This window comes from Branchiostoma floridae, chromosome 10 (genome assembly GCF_000003815.2).
Source record: "Branchiostoma floridae strain S238N-H82 chromosome 10, Bfl_VNyyK, whole genome shotgun sequence".
NCBI classification, from domain to species: Eukaryota; Metazoa; Chordata; class Leptocardii; order Amphioxiformes; family Branchiostomatidae; genus Branchiostoma; species Branchiostoma floridae.
Window position 1 is genome coordinate 10,514,831 of NC_049988.1, and position 20,529 is coordinate 10,535,359.

At 40.5% G+C, this 20,529-nt stretch overlaps 2 protein-coding genes across 2 annotated transcripts; one reads left to right on the plus strand and one right to left on the minus strand.

The window, feature by feature from the left end:
- Nucleotides 1–1,400: 1,400 nt before the first annotated feature.
- Nucleotides 1,401–12,442, plus strand: LOC118424048 (male-specific lethal 1-like 1). Its single transcript, XM_035832501.1, has 8 exons — nt 1,401–1,932; nt 4,658–4,833; nt 5,689–5,945; nt 6,777–6,838; nt 7,012–7,079; nt 7,328–7,461; nt 10,272–10,344; nt 10,637–12,442. Exons 1-8 carry the CDS (start codon nt 1,441–1,443, stop codon nt 10,728–10,730), a joined length of 1,356 nt encoding a protein of 451 aa, XP_035688394.1. The 5' UTR covers nt 1,401–1,440; the 3' UTR covers nt 10,731–12,442.
- A 1,051-nt stretch (nt 12,443–13,493) lies between these two features.
- On the minus strand, nt 13,494–18,219 carry LOC118424096 (small ubiquitin-related modifier 1-like). Its single transcript, XM_035832588.1, has 5 exons — nt 18,109–18,219; nt 17,864–17,932; nt 16,046–16,123; nt 15,611–15,682; nt 13,494–15,000 (listed from the first exon to the last, which is right to left on the minus strand). The coding sequence occupies exons 1-5, from the start codon at nt 18,124–18,126 to the stop codon at nt 14,935–14,937; spliced, it is 303 nt and encodes a 100-aa protein (XP_035688481.1). The 5' UTR covers nt 18,127–18,219; the 3' UTR covers nt 13,494–14,934.
- Between the last annotated feature and the right edge of the window lie 2,310 nt (nt 18,220–20,529).

A 20,529-nucleotide genomic window follows, 5' to 3' on the forward strand; every position in this document is an offset into this window, starting at 1 on the left:
TGCGAGTGAGACTGAGAGTGAAAAAACAACAACAACATTTAACCCCCCTCAGTTCCGTGTGGTTTGTTCCACGTGTCATGAGTCTGCGTCCGCAGAGCGAATCGGCGGTTCACGCGCAGATGATGAAGCGATTAGGATTAAGGCCTTCCATTGATCGGATGTGAGGAGATTGGAGTATATATAGATGAGACACTGGATTAGTCTACCCGCGTTCGTTATCTAGATAATGGTGAGCTGGTGAAAGTAGGGGATTTGAGAGGCGATGTATTTTTCTGAACGGCCTTCAATCACTCATTTAAGCCCCCAAACAACACATTTTATAGGACGTTGGTATGATGTTCTTAATATTACGAATTCCACACAAAAAATAATATAATAAAATATGATAAAATATCAATCAATATTGTGTGAATAACAGAAGTAATTTAATTTGCATTATATCGATACACCAGGGTGTAATATGGAAGTCACAAGTTGCACACTTAGGCCGGAATCACTCAGCCTGATATCGATCACCCAAACGCGTATTTTTTTTCCATTAACAGCTATCCTGTAACACTTATAAACTCCTGAATGCCATTTGAGAAAATTGTAGGGAGTCAGGGTATGATTGGTAGGTGCGACGTATAAAATGTTGAGTTAAAAGATCTGAACAGGAAAGCTGCAAGATCTATGACATTTTTTTGAGAAATTGCTGCGTGAATCGTGAGCGAAAAACAGCTCCAGTTTCATTCTACATGTATCCCTCCCATTGGCTCAACTATCAGATGTCTGCATTCATAAACATAGCGTTACCTATAGCAACAGGTCTGACGTAAAAACGTCATCTAATGCAGGGGATTACTGACGCATTGTCCCGGTCCGGCTTTATGGTAACGTTTCCGAAAAACTGCCATTACTTGCCTCCAAGCGCCACTTGTCTGTTGATGGATCCAGTATCCAGTATCATAGCTTAAAGTATAATGTTACTTTGTTTTCAAATAAGGAGTGCTGTTTTGAGTTCAGTCAACTTTGAAAAGAAATGCTTGTAAAACGCGCGTAACACCGTGCGCGTATATGATGCGATGAATATGCCAAAATATAGATATGTTTTAGAAAAAATTATTAGAGTGCTTCATGAAACATGTAAGTACAATGTAACAGATAATTTCAGTTTGTAAAACATGGAACGTGTGCCATTAAAAAAAAAAAAAACATCCACGCAATCTTGAAAAATAACGTTTCTTATGTTAGTCTCTTTTGCTAAGTCAACGGCCTAACAGCAACATGACCTAAAGGATGGGTCACTTTTCTAGTTACCGTACCAGTGTAATCTGTAGTTACAAAACTGCACCATTCTCTACCTGTTTTAGCCCGTGTACCGTCCGTCAGAGCTCCTGGTGTGACAACATGGCCACCCTGTCCACCCCCACCAAGTGGTACAGTCGGATTGGTTTGTAAATGGCTACCGTCTCTGTCTGGCTGCCCCAGCCGCGGAGGGACGCCGCTTCGCCCGGGTTTACGGCTTTCGCCCGCGATCGCAAGGTTATGGCCACAGAAAACATGAAGTCCGAAGTCTGCGGACCTGCCAAGATCAAGCTGGAGTCCAAAGCGCTCGCCAAAGGACGTAACCTGGCCGCCAAAGTAGCCACACTCAGCGCCACGCTCAATGGAGATTTGTCAAATGCAAATCACGAGGACACCAACGACCAGGCGAATTGTTTACGGGATTCCGAGGAATCAAAGCCGACCAACGGCACAAAGGGCGACGCGAAGGAACCCAAACCTGTAGGACATGGTGCCAAGGACACCGAAAACTCGGAAGATCTGAAGAAGCAGGTGAAACAATTGAAGGAGCTTTTGTTGTTGCACCTCGACCTGATCCAAGAGCAGCAAGAACAACTTCAGCAGAAGGAGAAGCAATTAGCGAAGGAGAGGGAAGACAAAGAAGCTGTGAGTGTCAAGATTCAAATTTTCTCAGAGATCAATAGTTTATTTGTCAATATCTCTCGTTGTCTGAGTCGGCAGGGATGTATTTGTGGTCAGATCGGGGTTAGAAACAAACCCAACCATTTTCCAACATGGCCGTTGGCAGTAGAATTTCCAACTGCTCTGATCATGCCAGCTGTTTAACAGCGACGTCCTCGGTCATTATAGCTTTTATCCTTATCAGATCATTATTCACACCTCGCCAATCGATTAATATCACGTTTTGGGGGACGTATTCTGACCCAGAAGCGATCTTTATTGTAGGTTTGTTTTGTTTGTGAGGGGGCATTTTAACGAAATCCCGTCTGCTTTCCAACATGGCCGGCTTGCGAACCATTTGAAATTCGGTCGCAGTCCGCATCATTGATTGGGTCACAGGAATAGGGAGAAACGGGGACACCGTGAGCTTCCGATGTGGGAAGACGTAGGAAGAACGTCTTTAAGATATTTGAGGTTGTTTAGTGCTGGTGTCTTGACTTTCATGGATCCATTGTTGCCACATGTCCGAGCGTGGCCACACATCGCATTGTTTTTCTACGGTGTGGCGATGGAAAACGGCCACTTCCGGTTCGAGCGATATCCACTTCCGGTGACCCAGATATTTTAGAGCTGCCATTTAGAGCTCTATCCAAGAGAAAAAAGGCTAGTTTCTCGGTGACGACATTTAGCACGATTTGCGTGCTTTGCGCCAGAGTAGCTGAATGACGTTGGCTCTCCAACGCACATCGTGGCTATGCAATTCGATAGGACAAAACCATATCATATTGTCAGGGGGTTACAGCAGAAAATTATAAGGTTCATATTTTAACAGATTTACTTAACGTAAGGTCACAATTTCTCCGACATATGCTGTACTCTAAGTAAAAAATTTTGATGTAATTACCTGGAATATGTGTTTTATTTATTAACCCGTAAAATCTTTAATTGAATATCATCACTGTAATTGCAATGGTGTTGTCCAAACTTGTCACCTGACTCCATATTGGGACCTACTATAATTCATTGGAGGGGTGTGAGGGTGTGATTATTACAAAGATACTTTGAGTTCAAGAGCAAAGGATAGCATAAACTACATCAAATGAAGAAACATACATATTCAGATACTACAGCACTGTAATGCTACTTATTTTTGAAATGTAGTCTTTGGTTTTGAAGATTATTCAGCATACTCTTAGGCTATAACTAGTTAGGCAAAATGTATCTTACACTTGGTAGAGATTGCCTAACTGAGTAAAAAGATATAGTGGTTGGAAACATCCTTGGGGAATGCCTATTTAGACAGGGGTGCCTAAGCATTTGCACGAACCCTATGAAATTCGTACGAATATTATGTGATACACACGAATCACTATGCGAAAACGCACGAATATTATGAAATTCGCACGAATCACTATGCGAAATCGTACGAATTTTATGAAATTCGCACGAATCACTATGTGACACACACGAGCCTTATGTGATTTGCACGATCCTTATGCAAAAACGGCGGCCGGGAGGAGGCATGATTTTGAGCGTTTCTACCCGAGATATTTATATTTCAAGGCATGGAATGGACATTTACCGTCGCAAAGATGTATTTGATAGCCTGTGAGCTACTGTTTAGCTTCATTTCGGCGTGTTACATCGTATTTTCAGTCGCCGAAGCGGCGAAACCGCCATCTTGAAAATCCCGCTCCGTCTGTCACGTGACCCCGCCAGTGGTTGCGCAATTTCGCATAAGGATCGTGCAAATCACATAAGGCTCGTGTGTGTCACATAGTGATTCGTGCGAATTTCATAAAATTCGTACGATTTCGCATAGTGATTCGTGCGAATTTCATAATATTCGTGCGTTTTCGCATAGTGATTCGTGTGTATCACATAATATTCGTACGAATTTCATAGGGATCGTGCAAATGCTTAGGCACCCCTGTTAGAAGGAAATTAGTACCTCTGGTAGAATAAGTGGAATTCTCAGACAAGTTTGCATAAAAATGCTTCCGTCCTTTCAAAGTTTTAATTTATGCCCGGTAGAGGCAGTAAAATGGGTATTTTTGATTGTACAATTGATACCTTTACCGTAGTACCATTTCTTCTCAAATAGAAGAACCCACATCAAAGTATGATGAAAAAAATACTTGCCCTATCTGTCATAGACTATTTCATGTGTACTACCGTTGCATTCTGGGAGATACATGGCACCAAAAAAAATAATGCAGATGGCAAGAGTCAATATTGTCATGCCTACATTCACACCTGCTAAAGAAATGTACTCTCCAAGCAGAGGTTAGACTCCGGCTGTTTTTTAACGGGTTTTTTTAGTCGTTTTTATCAGGCTTTCTATTTTGTCCTTTTTCTTGAAGTACGCCAGCCAAACAGGTTTTGACACAGCAAGATGAAATACAAAACAGAAAGCCCGATAAAAACGACTAAAAAAAATGTTTAAAAAAACAGCCGGAGCCTAACCTCTGCTTGGAGAGTAAAAGAAATGTAAACAGGAGGGTCCAATTCGGGAGGTCAACAGGTTACAGTGCGCCAAGAGCGGAATGTTTGTAGACTAATCCTTTACGTTACAAATGTGAAATAATGGCACAAAAGTGTCAAAAAGTGTCAATAAGTGGTAGTAAATCTGAGATTTCTTAGTTTCAAATCTGAGCGCAAGTAATTCCGTAGTATGCCTTTAATGCAGATTCTCTTCTTCCCTGGTTAGTTGCAATGTCGGTTGGAGCGTATGGAGCGGCGCATGTCGCTGGTGAAGCGGGAAGCGGCGCCGTCCGTGTCGTCCATGAGCCCCAGCTCCTCCTGCTCCTCTCCACTCATGATGTCATCAGACATGATGCCTGGCACCAGCAGAGACTCCCAGCCGCTCAGGAGAGGCATCAAAAGGTGGGGATATGTGACATTTGCTAGCAAATAGAACTACATTTGATGTTTCCTATCCCATTTTTAAAGGATGTTGCCTAGCACCAGTAGAGACTCCCAGCCACTCAGGAGAGGCATCAAAAGGTGGGGATATGTGACATTTGCTAGCAAATAGAAATACATTTGATGTTTCCTATCCCATTTTTAAGATATGTTGTCTTGAATGCATCCATGTTACTGCAAATGCATTTAAGTTTGCGGGGATTTTATTTTGCGGTAGTGGGAAAATGGAGTTTTCGAAAGTGGTTTTCAGTTTTCAGTAGCTCCTTAGACTATTAAAAAACTATGACGGAATAATGTTTGCGGTGATTTTAAGTTCATGGTGAAGTGGCCACCGCGAAAACTGCAAACTTTAAACCACCGCAAACATTTCTGCATTTACAGTATGTAAGGTAGATGCAGATTCATCTCATTCCAAATCTAGGTATTTAGGAGCACATTTGGATGTTGTAATGTGTTTTTGCTGAGACAACAGGAAGATTGTCCATAGGTGGTCCTATGACAGGGCCACCTCACATCTGTATCTGATAATGATTCAATAAAGGGACAAGACTCCAGGTCAGTCCATCACAGTCTTGACCAAGCAAGTAGACAGCGCACATCTATTCTACCCTACATAGGTAAACCTAGTTTTGAACCTGTGTGGTAAAATTCGCCCATTCCTTAAGATTTTAATATATTGAGAATTCTCTCCTTAGACAATTTGCTGTAGCTGCATTCACTTATATTCCCCTTTATCTGCTGTGTAACCTACTTGATACTGACAGGAACTACAGTTTCCCCCAATTGTAATTCTGTTACATGTATCTCATTTCACAGATCACATCAGGACAGTTCGTCATTCGGGAGGAGACTTGCAGCTAAAAAGATCAAGCGAGCGATTCACTTTTCTCACAGATCACAAATAAAGGAGTCCCACGAGGTCAGGGGTAGAACTGCGGACGGACGACACAGCGCACAAGAGGACGGTATCATGAGAACGTCGTCAGAGTACTACAGTTCACTGCACCAGGCCCCACCTTCACCTGTGTTAACTGTCAAAACCCCTCAGAAAGTGTCAAAGGATGATCTACACTGTAAGTGATAATTTGCTTACCGGTGACATTTATGGCTGTTTGTGTGAGAGAAATTGGAATAGAAAGGAGACCATATGTTTGTATATCTACATCATGCTTGTCATGAAAGTGAGTCTCTACTGAAAGTTGTCTGTTAACGAAAGCCCAATTCATTTTAGAAGGTAGAGTAGTAGAGTAGAGTAGAGTAGAATACAGTACAGTACAGTACAATAGAGTCTTTGGTAAGGTAGGAGTTCTCTACAGTCTAGACTGCTCCTTATAAGGGTTTTCTTCAGTTGACTGCCACATTGGGTTTGAAGGGATGGTTCAGTGCTCTATGTTTTTACATGACAGGGTGAAACACTTTTGAGGGACAAAAAGACAAATAAGCAAACTTTAAGAGCTTGGAAATGCCATTCTCCTACGCAGAGGGACCACAGTCGTGTCAAAACTCGACTGTGTTTACCTCTGCTATCTTGTGCACTCAGACCATGTAACGTCCTTGCTCAGACCAGTTAGGGACCGCCCTACTTATAAATATTGATGAGCTTGCCCTTATATGGGCAGTCAGCCGTTGGGGATCGGGCGTAAGAGGATGGTGCTATGTAAGACGTAACATGATTGGCTGATAGCTTCCCAGCGGCCTTTGCGAGACAGCTTGCGACAACAACAAGCCCAAGAAAGGTCTATTCTCTTATTGGTTGACAGCTTGTTTGTGGCAACAATCATAATAACCACTGATAGGGCATGGGATAGCAGGGCCCCATAGGCTAATGCCGTTGGGGACCGGGCATTAGGAGGATGGGAAATACATGAAGTAAATGATATTCATTGCTTTCATTCTTCCTCCAGTGCCTCCATGGAGAGTGAACAACCTGACAACGTCATCTTTAGATGAAAAAGATTTTGTTGAGGTAGGTGACAGAATAGAAAGTCATGTACATGTACTTTCCACTATCAGACTCAAGCTTTTTTTATAATCTACACAGGTAGAAATGTAAAGCCATTTAAGTCATGGTGTAGCTAAGAAAATGGTAAAAGAGTCTTATGGTTTTAAGATTGATTTTATGTGCACCCTTTGTTACAGGACATCACTGATGATGCATACAACCGAAGACATCAAAAATTGGAGTTAGATGAGAAGAAAAGAAAAAGGTTTGAAGTCCCTTTTGTATGTCAATTATGATAGACCATAGAACCACTCTTTGACCTCTCTGCATGTCTTTGTTATTATTTATAACAGAGAAAGATGCATGTACAATGTCCATCACTTTCAACTGAAGAAGACAAAGAAAACCATGCTCCAAACATGTAATTCCATAGGAAAACAAAATAACTAAGTTTTGCTGTAACACTTACATGTACTCCAGTATCAACATTGTTTTGTGTCTCGCTGATTATAGATGGGACATACAAAGAATCCGAGAGAAACGTCAGTATGAAAAGCTGCTGATGCGCAACATGATGAAGAAGTGCAACAGCGACACGACATGGGTCCAGCCAACGATAGGCTCCTTCTACCCTGAACCAGAAGAAGGTTAGTGTCCCAACTTTTTCTTCGTCATGGTAGATATCATGGTAGCCCCATGATATGTACAAACTTAAAGACTTGCAGAAATACAATTGAATACAATTTATTTTTTAACGATCTAGAGGATCATTTCCTCGCTATTAGATTGAAATATTTTTCATGTGATAATTCGGTCGGGAAGTAATGTTAAAACGTCTTCAAAAAGTGCGAGTTGGGGCATCCGAGGGCGAATTCAAATGATATGCATGACGTCATTTTAGAGAGTCGCGTTCTTGTAGTAGTTCTACCCCTGTCCGCTGTAATGGCGTCTTGTACTACCGGTCGTGTTAGTACAAAGTCCAGTAGAAGTTATTGTGTCGCAGGAGGCCCACATGGCGTTAGCTGTAAGAATAGTCAGTCTACCGAGGGGATATCTATGCACAGATTCCCCAAAGTTAAAAATGACAGAACTGCGGCTGACAAATTGAGAGTCTCAGCGAGCTAGAAAACAGTGTACAAAATTATGTATCAAGTTTGTTCAGAGGCATCGGCATGGTTCCTTCCGCGACATCTACGGCTCCGCACACTTCGAGCTCCGCACACTTCGAGCCCTCGTACTTCAACATGAACCTTGAGATTATATTGGGGAGAGCTGTGGGAGGACCAGAAGGATTATCGCAGGAAAAGTTCCAACTATTGACACCGCTGGTCTGCCGACTCCCAGTCACGGAACGCGCGCGGAGAAGGGTGAATTCGCCACAGTTTATCACAGCTGCAGGACGTTTATTTGTCACATACTAGTAGTAATTCACCCTGTAAATTTACCTTGTATTTCGCTTGTTCTGGTCATAACTGTGTTGCCATTATTGTGAAGTACTTGTACGCTTAGACTCCGACACAAAACAGCACAAATGATTCTTGGATTTTACATCTTTGTCGGCGTCCGGATAGATTTCATAACAAAGTGAACCGCTTATACCGAACTCGTAACAACAATGATGCCGACGCTGTCCCAAGATTTTCAAGCACGAAAATTTGCTGACCGTATTCAAAATACGTTGGAAAAATAGTCACTAGATTTTGTCATGAGTATTGTAGTTTTTGGTCTCCGTAAAACCAAGTTACGAGCGAATCTGGGATTTTCTCGTCGTCAACAACAACAACTCTAAGAAAAATGGCCCCAAAAAAGATGGCGGCCGTGCGCTAAAAACCTCAGAGACTTTTCGAATTTTCTCTCACGGAAACACCAGTCTGTATGTTTTTCCTCGAATCATAAGGAGCTTACGAAATCTGTGTGTTGTGTAGTGTCTTAGCGGTGGACATGTTGTTGATAGATGAGTTAAAATAGTTTGGTTTTGTATAAAAACTTCTAGCGTAACCTGAGCATGTAAACAAAGGAAAATATATCGAGGTTGCGGGACCACAAGCATGTACGTACTCGTTACTATGTCATCGATAACTCGTTTTTTTTGCTCGTGTAGCTACAAACTTGGCACTTTTGTCGCTAGATTTTGTCATGAATATTGTGGCATTTATATGTAGTACTGATATGGTCTCCGTAAAACCTAGTTACGAGTGAATCTTGGATTTTTCGTCGTCAACAACAAAGAAAAATTCCTCACAAAAAAATGGCGGCCCCGTGCCATGCGCTATTATTTAACCACACTTTTCGAATTTTCTATCACGGAAACACCAGTCTGTGTGTTTTCCTCGAATCACTGGGAGCTTACAAAATCTGTCTGTTGTGCAGACAAATATGAGACAGAAAGAACAGTCACTCTCAAAATGTTTCACGGACTCGTCACAATCTGGAGGCGTTTAGCTATCGGCCGTGCTCACGACTAGAAATAGTCAGTCTACGACGTACTATCTATCCGATAAAAGCTTACAGGTTTGTAAACAAACACATACTTTGAGTGGGAATGTATTTTGAGTCGCATTTCTTGTGGCAATGAGGTTGCTTCTCATTTTAAATCCTGGCGAACTGTACGTAGTTAGTTGCTCAGCTGTTGTATATTTGTACGCGACCGAAGCTTTAGTCCCGGTTTCGCTAGCAGACACAAGCTGAGACCGCAAAGAGGCACAAACTTCTGCGCTTCCGCTAGAAAACATCTTCAAATTAATGTACAGCATGGCCTCCGTACTGAGGATAATGTAAGCTAATGCTATCATTTGTGTATAGAAGAAGCGATGACTGTTTGTCCCCGCTTATTCCACACGCTACAATAATGAACTTTCTCCCCGCTTGCGTTACGCGCGCTTGGTACGTGCATCAACTTCAAGTGCCTCTAAGATATATTTCAGTGGCGTGAATACGAACGAAATTCTCTTCAAGTGAAGTGAAGTATGTGCTCTTTAGTCGTGCCGAGTTTCGTCAATGAATTATGTTTCCTTTATAAGATACAGGTCTATCAAATGTATATTATTCCCCTAGTCAACCATACCAGCTAGTAGGGACTAACTAAAATGACGTCACGGCATGTTCCTAATTAGTTCCAGCAAAGAGCTCAAAGTACACATTTTTATGTCGCTGTTTGAGGGACTTCCGGACGGACAATTGATTTGAAACTTGCATTGACTTTCTCAGAAAAGATCAAATTTTTACATTATTGGTAGAAAATGCTACAGACGATTTCATTTCAGTTACACTTTAATGGCACATCCCAGTTTTAGACGGATATAAAGTACCTCCATAATGATCCAGAAATATTGTGGCAGTGACTCATTTTGAGTGGAAGAGTTACCATGTTTGTTATCATCCTCAGAAATACAGCCGAGTTGACTTCTACATGTATTAGTATTGTGTCTAACTCTTGAACCACTTCATCCCTCCACAGTGGAGCATGTAGAAGTAGGAGATACAGTTCCAGTGGTAGCTTTTGGACATCCCCTACCCTGTATCACGAAAAGGTGAGTGTAGAGCTCCATTTTCTTGAGTCTGTGGTACAATGAGTCTTAGCTACTAATTTTAAAGGCAGCTTAATAATAGTGTTTAAAGGAGAGATTCACAAAAACAAGTTCTATGGCTTATTTATAGAGTAGCTTCAATACAATACAATTGTCACAATATCAGCTAGTTAGCCGCCTAGTGTCCACATGGTATTGTCCTTGTAGCAATCCTAATAAAGTCAAAGTGCTTTGTATATAACCTTGCCTCATGACAAGTCAAGACTCTAAACTGTTTTCCTTTCCTGCCATCCAGTGAATTCAGTCTACCATGGAACGTGGGGAGTTACAGTTCTGCTCGAGGTCGAAGGTCGCGAGGACGAGGCAGAGGAAGACGGAAATTCTACTAAAACGTTGCAGATGTCCTTATGTAGTTGAGAAACACTTGTGTCTGTGCTTGTATTCAGTCTTAACGTTTTTTCGTAGACCGGGCTTTCTTTTTGTAAAGCTGCCTAACCTGTAAATCAGTGTACTAAGATTCAACATGTAGCTGTATTAGAATTAATAACAATCAATGTTTCCTACATTTTTGTTGGCAGGTGTTCAATTCAACCTCAAGAATCTCATGCATTGAAATGAAAACAAGCAAACTTCACGTATGAAAAGTTGTTTTTGAAAAGAACAAACCAATGGGAGTAAGTTAGAGCTGTCTTTCACTGAAACCCTAGTGCTACGTCACAACATTTTTTCTTTCATGTGTGTTTCTGTGTGTGTTTGTGAGTTTGTACAGGTAGCTGAAGTGTAGTGTAGAGTCTAGAACCAAGACCACAGAAAAGGAGTGATAGTTGTAAATAAGAAAAGGAAAAGAAGTCATGTCTCTACTGCAGGCAGTTTGAAAACCATTACAGAGACTCAACTGTGTATAGAATTCAGAAGAGGATTAGAAGGGAGAGGGTTTGCATTATGTCCAACCCCTCTAGTAAGTAATGTGTAAGCAGGGTCGCACCATTGTGTTTGGGACTGTTCCATTGTCAAAGTAGAGGGGTGGAATGGGACTGCAAAGTTGAAGTGAATAGCAGCGATGTCAACAGATTGGAAAAGTAAAATGTTATTCCACCCCTAAACTTTCTTAATGGAATAGCCCATGTGCAGAGCTGGGATGTACCACTTCTTGAGGAGGTGGGATAAAGTGTACAGAGCTTCATGTAAAACTGGGCCAGGCCCATGTTGATACTCAGGTTGTCCAATGCAGCGATTGTCTAATGTAACTAATACCGGGATAGTAGTGTCTAATGCTACCTTTTGTTGACAAGTAAGAAATGAAGCCTCTATTTTTGTGAACATTTAAGAAAAGAACTAAAAAAAACTATAAGCTTCAGAGGTAGATGTTTTAAGTCTGTGTCTACTTAACAAAATTGTCAGAGCCAGTGTGGACCAAAAATAACTGAACTTTTAACAACAAATGACAGCTTTTTGTTACTGTGTGTAGTGTATGTATGTAGCATGCAGACTCACTCTCGCGTACAATGGCTAGATCCTGTTGCCTCTTATGAGGTTGTGCCAGATATGAGTTGCACTGAAAGACTTTAGGCATTGAAAGGCATTAAGATATCTTTGTTCAACATCTTCAAGTTCTATTAAGTTTTACAATGTTGGCTAAGCTTCATTGATCAGATACATCAATGAAGGTTAGACATCCACGTAATAAGATACACTCATCGCCAAATAGCAATTACTCAAGCAACTGGATATGATTTTGGAAACGGTCAGACGTTTCAGGCAATGTCACTGAATGGATACTGACTAAAACGTCTGTTTCAAAATCATATCCAGTTGCTTGGGTAAATGCTATTTGGGGTTCATTGGTCAGAACGTAAAGGAATTGGTTTCTTACTCTCATCCAGTCATATCAAATAAATACAACCATCTTGCAGTTTTATGTTGCTTACAAGAATGTACTAACATAAGGCCACTACCACTAAACTATGCTGCAAGTATTGTTTCATGCCCACCCTTACCATAGAAATAAATGTACATATCTCACTGGTTCCAGCCTTCAGAAGTTGACAGGACTTTGTTGTACAGCAGTTGGGTTCAAGTTGAATAAAGTTTGAAACTTAAAGATGTGCAGTTCGTGTTGTAACAGTTTCTCTGAGAATTTGCTTGCTCATGTACTAGTAAATGCCTTCACTTCCTTAATATTTTGTATTGAAGCTATCGTTGATGCTTTTACTTTCTGACAGATGCTTTCTACTGAACTGAAAGGATGTAGTGAAAATGAGAGGAGCGAACTGTTATACAGATGAATACCTTCCACGTGTGTAATGTTCAAGATTTATATTGTCTTTAGACTGACAATATATTTGACCTAAATGCTGCAATAAGGCTGTTGTTAGAGACTGAAATATATTAGCTACATGTAACTAAATCTGTTAGACCTGGTCAGGAACTAACTCTTGCATGAAGTAAGCATTCAGTAAAAATTCAACACAGGTGGTACAATAGTCCAGACATAAACTAGTGAGTAGACAGCTAACATGTGTAACCAGACTTCCTAAACCTCAAATTATGTGCTATTGAAGGCATAGTCCTATTTACCTCATTCTCAATAGAGTAGTGAGGATGGGATTCTGTGGACAGACAGATGCAGGGACTTCCGGAAGCTTCATGTACCATCTGGTACTGAAGAGAACTGAGGCCATCCCTTGCTTTGCCAAATCGAGGAGTAAGATTATGTAATGTTTTCTGACTGCTGTACCACTCTGTCATCCAACATCTTGACCTTCCACCATTCTTGCTTAGAAAAAAATGCAGGTTGGTAGGTATATGTACATGAATTTTAGTGTAAGGCATATTCTCTACCTTGCTGTTTGCCTTATCATGATTCAGAAAATAGAGATCTGGCTCTAGACTAAAATTGTAAATCATAGCCACGCAGATAGAATCCACTGTCTCAGTCACAAGATGGGCCCTAATAAGTCACATTTAGCATTTGCATGATTGATACAAATTTTGCATTGTAATTGTTCACATTCAGTCTGTTAAGAGCCACATTCACACCACCTAGAGAATGCACACTTTTACAACCATGGCTGTTTTTGGTCCATCAGTCCATGACAGAAAGCTAAGACCTGAACCATCTATTTCTCCTGGCAAAGATGACTCAGAAAACGTAAAGAAACAATGTTTTATTGGATACCAACTTGGACATGTAATAACAAAATGCAGGCCCTCCCCCCTAGTACGACTAACATCTAAAACATAAAGTCTCACATACATGTTAGGGTAGTTTTCTTGTAACTGTGGATGTAATATTTCAGATGACCACCAGAGCATGATTTCTTTTACATAAAATGGCTGGAGTGTCCAAACTACATGTCTTGTTTACAATCTACACTTTTCACCAGGACCAAGCTTTGAAGATGCAAAAGATGTATCCTAACTGAAGATTAACAATATCACCGGATTTGGGAAATTTCTTTAGGTAGCCAATCTAACTGATGGTCACAAAATGACTGACAATGATAAAACTCAAAACTCTGTTGCTTACTTGTACCACAGGAACAAGTCACTATTCTTATGCAGAAAAAAATAGTCATCTTTGAAACTAATCACATAGGTACAAGCTGCATTTATGAAGGATGCTTATAGGTGAACTGTATGAATGCCACTGACAATATTAGTTATACATGTTAAAGAAAGGTTTACTAATTTTTACAGCTGTCCTTGATGTCTGTAGTAGGTATGTCACAGTTGATGGTAGCTCGAATCACAGGGTTTAGCAAAGATTATTATACAGGGGAACATAACATCTCTACGACTACAACTAAATAAACACCACTTGTCTTTCAAACAACAATATAACTTCTATACACTTAGCAAACAAAGCCTAAGACTTCAGTATGTGATCTTGTGAACATTTCATCCTTTCTTTTTGTTTTTCCGGGACGAACAGATAATGAGGCACTGAAACCCCAAAGCCACCAGGGACATTACAACATTTTACTAGATATTAAAGTTAAAATAAAAGAATATTGTCAACTTTTCTGCATTGCAATCCCCTGTTCGCAGTAGAACAATAAGTAGCAATGTACCAGACTTTCCAAAAAGCAAGCAGGCATTTGGGGACAACTATTTTTGTATTTCCACTATTCCACCCCTGTCCCAATGAAAAACTACAGGGTATGTCAACTTTTTCCTCAAAATACTGCAAGCAAAATTTGCTGCCTCTTCTGTCTGGGTTCCTTGCTGTGAAAAGGGGAATGCAAGTGGAGTTGTCCTGGTAGTATGAACAACAGACAATGTGGGGATTCTGTCAAATCTCATCACCACTAGTGATACAACTGTGTAGCACAATTCTATCAAGACAAAGTATGAAACACAAGCAACATGGGGTGAAGAAAGGGGCCATGTTTGCATGTTCTTACAAAGCTGTGATACAAACTACACTGACAAACTGGGGAATAATATCTTGATCAGTAACTCCTTGCCCAGCTTGTTTGGTACATGTGATAGAACAGGACTGCACCATTGTATCTACAGGGGGGATGAGATGTGCCAGCTTGCATGGACCATGTGATTTGGGTAGGTTGGAATGCAGGAAGCTGCCTTGGCTCAGTGTTCCCCCCCTCCTGTCTGCTCCTGGTACACCTCTATTATGTCGTTATCTGTCATTTCCAACTGTGGAGGGAAGTAAGAAGGTAGAAACACAACATTAGTCCTAACATAATCATTCTTCACATAGTTCTACCATAACTGTCTATCAGTGTCACACAACTTAGGCTAAATATGTCGTGTCTCTTATTATCCCACTCGCACTAGCGTGAGTGACTAGCAAAACAACTGCTGACCCCATACTTTTCTTAGGGGTGGGATGTGCCTAATGTTGCAAAGGGACATCAAGTTTTAGATCTGACAATGTATCATTGATCTCCTTATGATACTAGTGTCCTGACTGTTGGATCACTTTTGCTAAAGTCTAAAAAAGAGAAATCCTTCCCTACCAACCCTATTTCTTCAGCACTGTAAGTAGACACAGAACATTAATTTCACTTGGCCTTACCGGTAGACATTCTGAAGTCTATTGGTTTAAAAATTCTTACTTTCAGAAGTAACTTCAGCCTACTAAAACTTGCCAAAATGAGTTCCGTTTTTCATATTAATCACAATTATCATTCCTGTTCATTAAGCCATGCCAACTATATATACAAATATACAATCAGCCAAATATTACTTGTATCAACTAAGCATTTCGAGAAAAACAACAGGTGTGAAGAAGAAAAAGTCTAACCTCCTTTGGTGTCTGGTCATCATTAATGCGTTGTCCATCAAATAGGAACCGCAATGAGTTGATAGGAACTCCCTGAAATAAAACGGTCACAAAAAGTTATGAAAGATTGAGCTGAGCTATAAATGCATTTGGACAAACCATTTCCTTCCTTATTAGATATATGTCTTTATAGGATCCCAACAAAACTCTATTCTGCTTGATGACAAGTTAAAATATAACTTGAAACTCCTTTCTTTCCTCTTTCTTGGCTGGACTTTGCGAACGAAGATCATCTGTGGTTTGGACCGCTTGGTCCATGTTGGCCACAGGAACCCCGATGGCTAACTAGTCTCATGTAGGATAGACACACTGACCACAGCAGTTGCAGTGGAATACTTGATAAATGTACTAGTCTACTACCTAACATCAGAGCCATATGTGACCAGTAATACAGACCTGTCTCTGACAGTATGACTCTTTGAGCTTCCTCATCTGGGTGGTCATTTTCACCTTGAAATGGATCTCACTGTTGTCCTGGAAACAAACAACAAATAGTTTTAATGCTGTAAATTCATATGATTTCGCGGTAAGAGGCAAAAGGTTTCACAGTGAAGTGGTTTAAGTCACGAGTGAAGCAAAGGGCAGGGAGGTATGGAAGACCAAATAAATGTTTGCGCAAAATGTTGCAATTTCTTTTTTGACCCCATCTCTCCAAAATATCTTAAACTTAAAAGACGTGAAATTGATGAAAATGTCTTCATGTAAGGTTGAAATAACAGATTTCACTACGAAAATTAATAACATGGGCTCCCAAACAATGATTCTGTGGGAAACAAATGGAGACGGCTCTGATTCTGATACACATTTCTCAAGGTCAGAGTAACCTTGGTGTATTCTTCTAGAATCTAGATTTAGCTTTGACCTTGAACCTGACGGGGATAGTAATATCAACAGACACCACAGGCACTATTGGACACAGTCCAACTATCAAATATTGATATGAACACTGAGAGAACACACTCATGCAAAGGCAATGGGCTGGTAAGTCAATATATTGGGTTCTCTAAGTGGAAAATACATGTATGAATATGAGGTTTGTGAATCATCATTGCTGTTAGTGTTACAAACATACCTTTTACAATGAAGTCTAGTCACTATCAATCATTCAATGTCAAACATCTATCAATTGCACCAAGTCTTTAATGTAAGGTTAACTACTAGTAATATCTTATCATAGCACTGATGTCATTTTAACCATATCCTGATCCTTATATTTCCCAAGGACCTTTCCTTGCCTTCGCCAGAATCCCTGTGGAAGTTCGTGTTCTTCAGTTGCATTACCTGTACTTCCTGTTCTTGTCCAGTTTCCTGTTTTAAATATTCACTTCGCCAAATTACACCAATAAGAGGTAGGGGCATCTAAAGTGTGAATATTTTCACACCTCACAATAATGGACTTTGACACTTGGACACACCTCTATTACTTTGACACTCCCCAACATAGGCCCCTCACTACAAGATTAACATGTTATGCAACCTCCAAAACACAGAAAACAAGTTTAATATGAACCTAACACAATAAAGTCTCATAATTGAAATACACTTTATTGATTGGTACGGACTATTTGGACTATACATGTGGACTAAAGCTGTGCCCCCCTCCCCCTTTTGGGGCCCCACATGTGTTCGCTCCTAAATACCCCCTACGGGGCCCCAGAGGCCACACCAGGTGAAGCGTGGCTCGCACCCACACAAAGGCCGGGAATATATATTTTTATAACCACAGACTATGCATACAGAAGAAATGTGTGCGAACTCTACGTATCGTGGTCGAAGCGCAACAGATACGACTGTTTCCAGAGAAATGCTAGGTAAGAAATCATAACAAATTTTCCAACACCGTGACTGAAGGACCCACGCGTCGTATGGCTGGGCAAGCTCAAGAAACAGAATCCCTATATCCACATAATTTCAACTGGGGTTGATAATTTTTAACCTTTTGGTAACTCATAGGAAAGGTAACAGTCTGGGTCTGGTGAGTTTTCGTTCTTGCGATACGTTGCTATCGGTGAGGACATGGGACTGAGAGAATGGCACATGTGGTGCATGTTAGACACTGTAAACAATGGCGCGCTTCTGACACTTTCGGTTCCAGCCCTCCCCACAGCGAAACCGCAGTCTTTCCGCAGTCACAGGGCACTGGCCATTAGCTAGTACAACTATGATTCACATTTCATGTATTGGAAGTTATTAGAAGATTGTGGTGATTTTTACCTGGCCCATAACTTTGAGTTTGATATACTGCTGGTCCCCCGATCCTGAACCTTCTGCCGGCTTCGCGTCCTGAAAGAAATCGCATGCAAAGTGTCTAATTTACTGAGTTTTCGCACAAAATATGACACAGAAATAAAGAAGTAAGACACACACACCTAATCACAAGTCCATAATTAAAAATATTGCCATAAAGTAGACGCAAATGAGTCAAAATTGGTAAAATTTTGCCCAATTCCCGCCCTTACCGAATTATCGTCCGACATGTTGGCCGCATGTATAGCGCATGCGTACAGGTCGTCCCATGCTTACATCCGGGCCCTTTTTGTTTTTGTTTACCTGCGTTGTTTATCCGGTACACAGACGGCAAAGTGAGGTCATTCACCCTTATCCAGGTACAAAACCCGTCTGTATTGTGCCATGGAATAGCAGTGGTGTATTGTCTTTATATGGGAAGGACTCTAGTTGACGGAAAATGGACGTAGTGTGATGAAATGGCTGTGCTTGGCATCATTGTTGATCGTAAACAAAAGACTAAACATATGAATAATTAATTAGGTATCGGGATCCGGTTTGAACCGGTTTTTAACACTGAAAAGCGCCTCCTTGCGGCCAAAGTCACGATGACGCAGCTGAAAATGAGGATGGCGGTTGGATAGTAGAGCGTCTTTCTTGTGTCTCACTGGATAATTGTAGAGTCAGTTATTTTGCTTGGACCTTTAAAAACTCTTTTTATGCTGTTAGTTACTTCGTTAGTCCGTTACTTGCACAGTAATCAATTGCTTTACACGCTAAGAATCAATTATTTTCATGCTAAGAACTTTCATACTTAGACAATTATTTTCCAGTTATTTTTTACGAAATATCTCATGTTACGCTATTATTTTTTTTGTGTGGTTTAGATAGAGTGAAACTATGTCAAAATTCCTCCTATTGCTTGCAAACCAGTTTTACGTTGTTGTGTTTTGCCTGGGTTTAATTAAGGATATTCTACATTTCAAAAGGCAGATACATTATCAACGTTATACTGAATTTCTTTAATAGCCATACTGTTTTTGGCTTCCGTTTTTTTTTTTTTCCAGTGTACTAACGTTAGTCGCACAGATTGATGTTCATATCATTTTATAATCAAATATGTTAGTGGCCTTTGGCATTAAAGAAGAGATCATTTTAAACGAAATGGAAGAAATGTTTCGGATTTGTGGCTTTCACGTGTTGTCATTGTCAGGAAGGCGAAACTTTCCCATAGAAAGATATAAAGTTCAACGATAAACGATCAAGTTCAACTATGTCAGTATCTATTCACCACGTTATCAGAGATGATCCCTGACACGGACTTCTCCTAGATCTTTCGCCCTGGACCGCCTTGGTCTCCAAGCAGACATCAGCTGGATGAAAAAAAGAGAAGAATTTGGCCAAATAGGGACAAAAAGTTGCCATGGGATTTCAGTCAGTCTTTTGCAGTCTATCCGCTGGCAGGACAGTTCACTCATATACCAATTGTCTCCTCCTAGGCCCAATTCCTTACTTAAATTGGCCAAAGTCCCTTATCACTATTCGGCCAGTGGTAGAGACTAGACCTCCTCTCCTAAGCCTGTTGCTACATTCGATTGCGTCCGCATTTAGCCCCTGGTAAACGTTAGCCCACGTTACTATAATCAAGGAGGTTATATTAAAACTGCATATCATGATATTTCACTGTCAGGGGCTGTTTGGACTTCCTCCCCGAGAGGCCTAAGGGCCTGAGAAGTTGAAGGGCTGCTGTGAACGTTAATGTTAGCTATACATTGTACTACACAATATTAAGGAACAATATTGCTTTTCTGGCTACTAATAAGAAGAACAATATTGCTTTTCTGGCTACATCCGACAAGTACCAGTGGCAACGACGAGGTCAACTTGTCGGCTGGCCATGGATAGAGATGTTGTGTAATCAATCATCAGTATGACGACGTTGTTGTGGTGCATCATTAGGCCATGTTGATTTGATGATATAGATTACATCATCTGGGAGTCTAAAAACCGATGCGAGCGCGTGAATAAAAAAAGTTTGACAAAAAAGTTGTCTTTATTATGAAATATAGGTTTGGAAACAGACGAAAATTGATGCGCGCGGATGTCATACATATAATCAAATGAACATGGCCTTATTCAGAATCCGACGAAGATGAATTTCAATTTTCATACACTGTTACCGGTAGCGCCGAGATATAATCTACCATGGAAAAATGCCCTTTCTTAAGCAATATTACGTAAAGCGTAAGTTGAAAACGAGTTATCACCGAGACAGTCCCTACAGACAATAACTTGTGTATTATTCATAAGCATGATCAGAAATTTATGTAGTGGCAATTCCCTTATCAAATTAGAATATCAAAGGCGCTGTGATGCACTAATTGTGAAGCCTAAGAACATTTGTTGCACAATTGAAAAGAATCGTAAGATGTCGCTTTTGACAATCGATTAGTTAGGCAAACCTTTCCATGCGAAATGTATACGGAATGCCATTGGCCAAATTGTTAGCTGAAAGGCAGGCACAATCGACCTAAAACTTAAATGTTATGGCCATTATGGTTTTTGAAATCAGTATTTTTATGGAGAAAAACTTTTTTTATATCAGCCTGTATAGTACAATATTGCTCATGACTAAAAAAAAAACGCACAGTAAA

Bases quoted from the DNA above. Each gene is read 5' to 3' on its own strand.
- LOC118424048 (XM_035832501.1), top strand. From the start codon at position 1,441: ATGGCTACCGTCTCTGTCTGGCTGCCCCAGCCGCGGAGGGACGCCGCT. The intron at 1,933-4,657 runs GTGAGTGTCAAG...TTCCCTGGTTAG, and splicing joins AGAGGGAAGACAAAGAAGCT to TTGCAATGTCGGTTGGAGCG. The intron at 4,834-5,688 runs GTGGGGATATGT...CTCATTTCACAG, and splicing joins CTCAGGAGAGGCATCAAAAG to ATCACATCAGGACAGTTCGT.
- LOC118424096 (XM_035832588.1), bottom strand. The intron at 16,124-17,863 runs GTAAAAATCACC...GTTTGTTTCCAG, and splicing joins AACTCAAAGTTATGGGCCAG to GACAACAGTGAGATCCATTT. The intron at 15,683-16,045 runs GTCTGTATTACT...GTTTTATTTCAG, and splicing joins AGTCATACTGTCAGAGACAG to GGAGTTCCTATCAACTCATT.